The 7,228-nt window shown below is 48.3% G+C and overlaps 1 protein-coding gene across 1 annotated transcript in view; it reads right to left on the bottom strand.

The window, feature by feature from the left end:
* Positions 1-2,513, bottom strand: part of her6 (hairy-related 6) — a 2,746-nt gene extending 233 nt beyond the window's left edge. Inside the window, exons 1-4 of the mRNA XM_080431930.1 lie at positions 2,102-2,513; positions 1,845-1,940; positions 1,623-1,710; positions 1-1,010 (exon numbers count right to left, since the gene is read on the bottom strand). The exon at positions 1-1,010 is cut by the window's left edge and continues 233 nt beyond it. Coding sequence (XP_080288056.1) covers positions 475-1,010; positions 1,623-1,710; positions 1,845-1,940; positions 2,102-2,209 — 828 coding nt within the window. The 5' untranslated portion in view covers positions 2,210-2,513 and the 3' untranslated portion in view covers positions 1-474. The remainder of the gene's footprint in view (positions 1,011-1,622; positions 1,711-1,844; positions 1,941-2,101) is intronic.
* Between the last annotated feature and the right edge of the window lie 4,715 nt (positions 2,514-7,228).

Raw genomic sequence — 7,228 nt, 5'->3', positions numbered from 1 at the left:
TCAAAACAAACAAAAAAGATCCAAAAAACAAACTTGTGTAACATTGGACAAAGAAGAGAACTGTAAGTGTCGTGATAAGAGTCATTTATATCAGTGGTTCTCAACCTTTTCAGGCCACAACCCCCCAAAATAATCATATTTGAACTGGGGACCCCCCACCCTGACAAGCACTTGGAATTGTAGGAGGCATTACATTTAGTTTGACTCAGTTCCACAGATAAATATTGTGAAAATAGCAGATCTACAAGCTCACAACATCGTGAGCTTATAGACCGGCTATTTTCACAATTCTTGCCTCTTTCTTATATTATTTGACAATTTGGTCTTTTTTCTTTTCTTTCTTTCTTTTTTGAGGTATCAAAAAGGTCTTTAAGGTCCATAAAATTGTCACTTCACTGTCATCTGTGACCCCCTTGGGGGTCTCGACCCACAGGTTGAGAACCACTGATTTTAGATACGGTCCCTTTCTCCTTCTCACCACGGTCGCCACACCGAGTCCGAGTTCCCCGATGGCGCGCCGGGAGACACGGCCGCGGGAACCGGCGTATTGCTCACATTGTTCGCGTAAACGGGGATAACGGGCCCGTTGGGCGCAAAAGCCGCGTTGGGGATGAGGAAGGCAAACTGTCCGTCCGAGGCGGGGACGATCTGGAAGCCCCCGTACACTTTAGTGGCGTCCGACGGTAAACTGGCCGGGATCGAGCCTCCCTTGCAGGGCACCATGGGCATGACACCGGACTGAGGCGATGATCCGTTGCCGGGGATCTGGACCATAGACTGGGCGAAGGAGGGATGGTTAGGAGGGCCGCCGATGGGGAGCTGATGCTGGCTGGTGGGGTAGTTCATGGCGTTGATCTGCGTCATGCAGTTGGCCAGGTGGCCCAGGAGCCGCGTCCTGACCTCGGTGTTGACTCCCTCGCAGGTGGACAGGAACCGGGTGACTTCGTTCATGCACTCGCTGAATCCCGCGCGGTATTTCCCCAGGACGGTGGGGTCTGTGTTTAGAGCAGCTAGAGGAATAAAAAGTAAACATCGGTCAGCCAAAGATCTCCACGATTATCATTTCAACTGCAAACACATGCAATTATCTAAATAGTGTAGGCTATGTCCTATAATGCAGTGATTTCCCAAACTGTTTAGCTCAAGACCCAAAAGAGAAATTGGATGTTTGCCCGGGACCCAAACAGTGAAAATAGCAGATCTACAAGCTCACAATGGGACGCTTTGCGCAGCGTTGTGAGCTTGTAGATCTGCTACTTCCACAACTTCTTAAACTTTTTTTAATTAAATTATTAGATTTTATTTTATTTATGAACTGCTTTTGAAAAAAATATGTTTTAAATGTAGGAAACGGAAAAACAATGGGATATTTACTCGCGACCCAGAAATATTGGTCCACGACCCAAACATGGGTCCCGACCCACTGTTAGGGAAACAGTGCTATAATAATGTGTATAATTATGTAATAGCCTATGTATAGGGCATCACTAGGCTAAATAGGCTACACATGCATCCATATGCTATTTCAATCTATTTGATTTGACGAGACTAGACTCGGTACAACATGATGGATATATGTGGGTGAAATCATTCCGTGGGACAGCTCTGCTCCGGTAACCTACCAGTCATCTGAGCCCTCTGGAGGTTCCGGAGGTGCTTCACCGTCATCTCCAGGATGTCCGCTTTTTCAAGTTTAGAATGTCTGGAGCTCTGAGGAGAGAGAAAGGGGGGAACATCGCTGTCAGTCTTCGACATATTCAGAGTCCATTGAGGCATATATACATGAAACAAGGAGCCAATAATTCATTCATGAGCAGAGCAGATGAGCTTTTAGCGGTACTCACGTCTTTTTTGAGCGCGTCCAGGATGAGTGTTTTCAGCTGTCCCAAGCTCTCGTTGATTCTGGCTCGTCTCCTCTTTTCCATTATTGGCTTGGACGACTAGATTAAAAATAAAAATGAAAACAGAAAATCGTTAATTTCTCTCTCTGGTTTTTTCGTGCTGCGCAGAGAATCTCCTGTTCTTGCAGCCCCAGTGCGTATAACGTGGAGCGACACAAACATCATAACGTCTCGTTCATCATCAGATGTAAAGTACCAACCTTTCTGTGTTCGGACGCTGTCTTGGGTTTATCGGGGGTCGTGTTCATACTAGCCGGGGTGGCAGCGACCGGAGAGGAGGAGGATTTTTCCATCATATCGGAAGGCATCTTGATTCTTCTTGAAATATCCCACCGCAAAGCGCAACAACGGCAAAATTATACACTCCACTGGTCTCACAAGGGGGGAAAATACACCGCACTTCAAGTCGTGAAATTCAAAAGTCCCACAAAAAAAAAGAGATCCTGAGAATAGAGATATTACAATCCTTTAACTGTGTTGTTGTTTTGTTGTTGCAGTTGCACCTATGCGAGGAGACGCAAGTGTCCCATCCAGAGAGCAGAGCAGGGTTCAGACAGTGATGTCAGAGCAGCTAAAGATCAGTGCGCGGAAGCGGTCGGTCTGTCTGCAGCCTCTGCGTGTGGGTCTTATTTATATCTCGGACTGCACGCGAACGGCTCGTGTGAAACTTCCCAAACTTTCTTTCCCACAGTAACTTTCCACCAATCAGCGCGAGGGACACGCGGCCCGGAGGGGAGGATGGCTCGTGGTCGGCGCCCTCCCATTGGTTGTTTGGCGTTTGAGCTGACGGCCAATGGCGCGCGGCCCGGGTTTAGGGCACAGCCGGGGCTGCCTTCAATCATTCCCCGTTTACATATTAACACTTGAGCCGCTGACTGACTTACCACCAGCAGCAGCCAGCACTGCAGCCAGGCACCACGGCATGAGTGGCTGACTTGACTCGGCATGTTTGATCCGCGAGTTTTAAGAAAAACGCACAGAAAGGTGTGTGTGAGTGGGGACTGGAGTGGAGGAAACATTCCAGACTGAGACATTATCAGTAACACATACTGCCAGTTCCACAATAAAGTAACATTTCTAATTTACCCCCCTTAAACCTTGAGGTAATTGTACCAGTGGGCCACTGGTTGAATTCTAAAAACATTGTAATAAAGCTAAAATGTTTTCTTAACTCAGCAAGTTTTAAGTAACCCATTTGTAGCTACTTATAAACTATCATGTTGTGAAACATTCATTGCTGGGGGTGTATACTAGCCTACATTACATTAGCCCGTTTTAATTATTGGGGAATCGACAACATATGGAGACTCATGTCAAAACTCTCTCTTTTTTTTCCTCTCCCCTCATCACAGACACTGTCTGCCATGCAGGCCCCTACTATACTAGCTCCTCACAAAGCCTCTGTACGAATTTGGCACTTTGACATCTGTCGGCATGCGAGCTGTACTGTGAATGTGGAGCACGTGCCAGGATGTTTTATGAGCGGTGGTGGTTGAGGTTTGGCTGCCGGGCTGGGGGTGGCGGTGGTGGTTTACATTAGAGGGAAGGTAAATAGCAGCTGCTGTTTTAAGAGCCTGGGAAAACCACGCCTACCGTGCGCTCGGATCGGGGCTTATCGGAATGTGAGCCAGGAGGAGCTGCGAGGAGCGCTGAGCCAGGGAGCAGCGCGCGATTAGAGCGATGCCTCGCCTGTGGTCGGGGCTCAGGCACTGAGGCAGGCGAGGCGCGCCGCCGTCTTCAAGGCATTACATTTCAGGTCATAACTCCGCTTCCTTATCTTTATCGCAGCTGGAGGAGCGCGCGCGCGCACGCACACGCACACACACACACACACACACACACACACACACACACACACACGTAACTGCGCCATATAAATTATTGACATGCATCAATTCCGAACGCTGTTAAAGACTAAACTGAAAGGATAAGTTGGGTGATTGTGGCGATAAATAAATTATTTTTAGCCCCACACACACTAGTTGAGAATACATTCTGAATATCCTAGCCTTGGATCAAGACTATCATAGATGTATTTTTATCAAGCCTGACTTTTACTTTCGTAGATAAAAAATCGATAAAATACATCTATGATAGTTTTGATCCAAGGCTACTGAATATCTAACAGTCAATGCAGGTCCTATTAAACATTAAACATTCAAACAGCCACAAGCCGTACGTGGTCTTAAATACAAAGTTTGAATATGTTCTTCGGGATAAAGCATCCTCCGACTCCTCTGACAGAACAGAACCCCTTTTCTCTTCTGTCAAAATCAAATGATCTACTGTTAACGACATATAGTATAGGGGGCTGACGTGTGTTGCTCGGTGCCCCTGTGGTGCACCCTCTATTTGTCTGATATGCAAAGCTCACAGAACCGCGCGCGCGCGCACACACACACACACACACACACACACACACACACACACACACACACACACACACACACACACACACCTCCAGCTGCTGCAGAGCCCGCGACACGTGGCGCGCAAACGACCGGGACACGGCTCTCCTCCGGCCGGCTTGCTGTCTGCAGCAGCAGGGCGCTGCTGCTCGCGGCTCGCCGCAAGATCGTGAGTTTGATAGCGGAGCAGCATAACCAGCATTGCGCGGGACAGCAGCCTCTCCGAGGGGAAAACCGGAAGACTCGCCCCAAAACACGTCCCCATTTTGTTTTGTTCGCGGACCGCTCGTCCCCAGCGGTTCTTGTATTATTGTATTTGTTTTACTGAGGATAAGGTTAGAAATAACTTTAGGGTTAGCCATAGTTTTACTGAGGTTAAGGTTAGGAATAAGGTTATGTTTTGGCACCGTTTTCGAGGCACACAAAAGGCAGAGCAATAACATTCCGTTAGGATGCAGATGGACGGTTTGACAGTTTAAGTAATTGACACAAGGTGTGTATGTTTCTTGGACAATAGGCTATAAGCTTTTTTTTGGGCGCAATTGCGCAAACTGCTTTTGCGGATGTGCAGGACTTGTCTATGCATGCACGTAAACGGGTATTAATAACCCCGTTTTCTTTTATGCACAACAATGCGCTCTCTGTCAAACACATCAGTAACATGTCTCATTGTCGCGGGCTGCAGCACACCTGAGTCATTTGGCCCGAGCACAATGGCCACTGACAGAGTTCCAAAACAAACGTATTGATGTGAGGAACACAAAGTGTAGGTTTTTGAAACCGTCTCCGCCTGAGTGACTTTCTCACGCTCATGTTGCAAAGAGGTCTCCGCCGGTGAATTGAGTCACCGAGCCTTGGGTCTGCCGGTCCCTCCCTTTTCCCGGGAGTTCAGCGTCTTATCGGGTGCACCTGGCGGCCGCCAGTCCCACGAGTGCTACCTGTTGCTATGTGTCAACTACACTATCACAAAAAAAAAAGCTGTGGGAATCGGCTCCAGTCACGACCAGAGCAGTGCTCTATTGTAAAGACTTTTGTTCACATGATCAGCAGTGATACTTGGCCGCAGATTAAAAGGTGAAACAATGCAACAAAAACAGGGCATTTAGCCCTATAATCTAGTAATACACTATACTCCAAACAGGAACTAAAACACCACAATACAGGCTATGGTAATGTAGGAAAATTTAAGTGGACCAATGTCTCATTCCAACTTATAACACTTGTTTAATTGTTTATCCCCCTTCTGCCCCTTCTGCCTCTCTCCTTCACAATTCTCCCCTCCTTCCTTCACCTCTTCTCCCTCCCAGCCCACCTCCCCCCCTTCTGTTTGATCCCTTCTTCCTCTTTTCCAATTCCTTCGCTCCGAGTCGGTTCTCAGGGCTCCGTATCTTTATTGAGGGCTCTCGGCCATGGACCTCCACACTGCAATAATGCAATCAGGACCGGGGCCGATTGTGGGGCTAAAGTGCGTGTGAAAGTGTGAGATATTGCGCTCACAAACAATCTGGCCCGCTATCAGCTAACAGCTCATGCCTTAATGTGTAAGCCATTGGTGAGCAGCGCTACTGGCTCCTGCCAACAGGCTCTGGTGGTGGCAACGCAGAGGGGGTGAGGGGGGTGAGAGGAGGTGAAGACTAGATGCCCACGCCAGGACTGGCAGTAAGCGTGGAGGGTAGGCAGACAGACAGGCAGACAAGCGCGTGCTCGCTCGCACACACACACACACACACACACACACACACACACACACACACACACACACACACACACACACACACACACACACACACACACACACACACAGAGCACAAAGAGAGGAAGAAAGACAGACAGGCTGTATCAAGGCCAGTTTGGATGTGGCAACCAGTGCCAAGGCTGAGGGTGCTGCCGTTTACGCGGCCCTGATCTCACAAGTGGCTGCTGCAGTGGTTGACTGACTGACTGACTGACTGACTGACTGACGTCTGTCTGTCTGTCTGTCTGTCTGACAGACTGATAGATAAACAGACAGACAGTCCTTTTGGCTGACTGACTGACTGACGTCTGCGTGGTGGGTTGAATTACAGCTAGGGGCATAGTGGTACAATAAGCTCTGAGGACTTGTCGGAAGCACTGAGATAACAGTGCCAGTTGTTCTACAGTGTGGATCTTGAGAGTGGGAGTGAAAACAATGAACATGTCTTTGTTGTGCTTGCGCCTGCGTGCTCATGCACACACATGTGTGCAAGTGCGTGTGTCTATGCGGATCATCTCACATACAGTAAGTGTGTTTTATTAGTGGGAGTGTAAGAGGACCTATGCTTAGCCGCTGTTAGCGAGGTGAAGCGAGGCGAGGCGAGGCAAGCCGAGGAGAGGAGAGGAGAGGAGGATCAAAATGGGGACAAAGAGAGCTGGATAAACGGAGAAAGGGAGAGTGAAAATGGTCAGATCCTCTGAGCAGAGAGGGAAGCAGAGAGGAGTTGAGAAGGGGTTGGAGGCAGTCCAGATACAGACGCACACATTGCCCACCTCCCCTCTCGCACCATCCGGCCACTTATACTATATATAGGTGCATGTATGTGATATATATATATATATATATATATATATATATATATATATATACACACACACACACACACACAGCCTGAAGGAGCCTGGGAGGAAAACAAACAATAAATATGATGAACAAAAGCTCATTCTCCCTCCCCCTTACATACACACACAAACACACACGCACGCACGCACACACACACACAGGATCAGCATGGGTCACTGTAAGCTTTACAGACAGAGGCGCTGGGGTGCATTTTGGCACAGAGGAGTGTTTTAAGGCGTGTGTGTGTGTGTGTGTGTGTGTGTGTGTGTGTGTGTGTGTGTGTGTGTGTGTGTGTGTGTGTGTGTGTGTGTGTGTGTTGGCTAGATCTCTGCACTCAACTT

The sequence above is a fragment of the Gymnoscopelus braueri genome (assembly GCF_963280865.1).
Source record: "Gymnoscopelus braueri genome assembly, chromosome: 6".
Classification (NCBI taxonomy): Eukaryota; Metazoa; Chordata; class Actinopteri; order Myctophiformes; family Myctophidae; genus Gymnoscopelus; species Gymnoscopelus braueri.
This window is presented reverse-complemented; position numbering and strand designations above follow the sequence as displayed.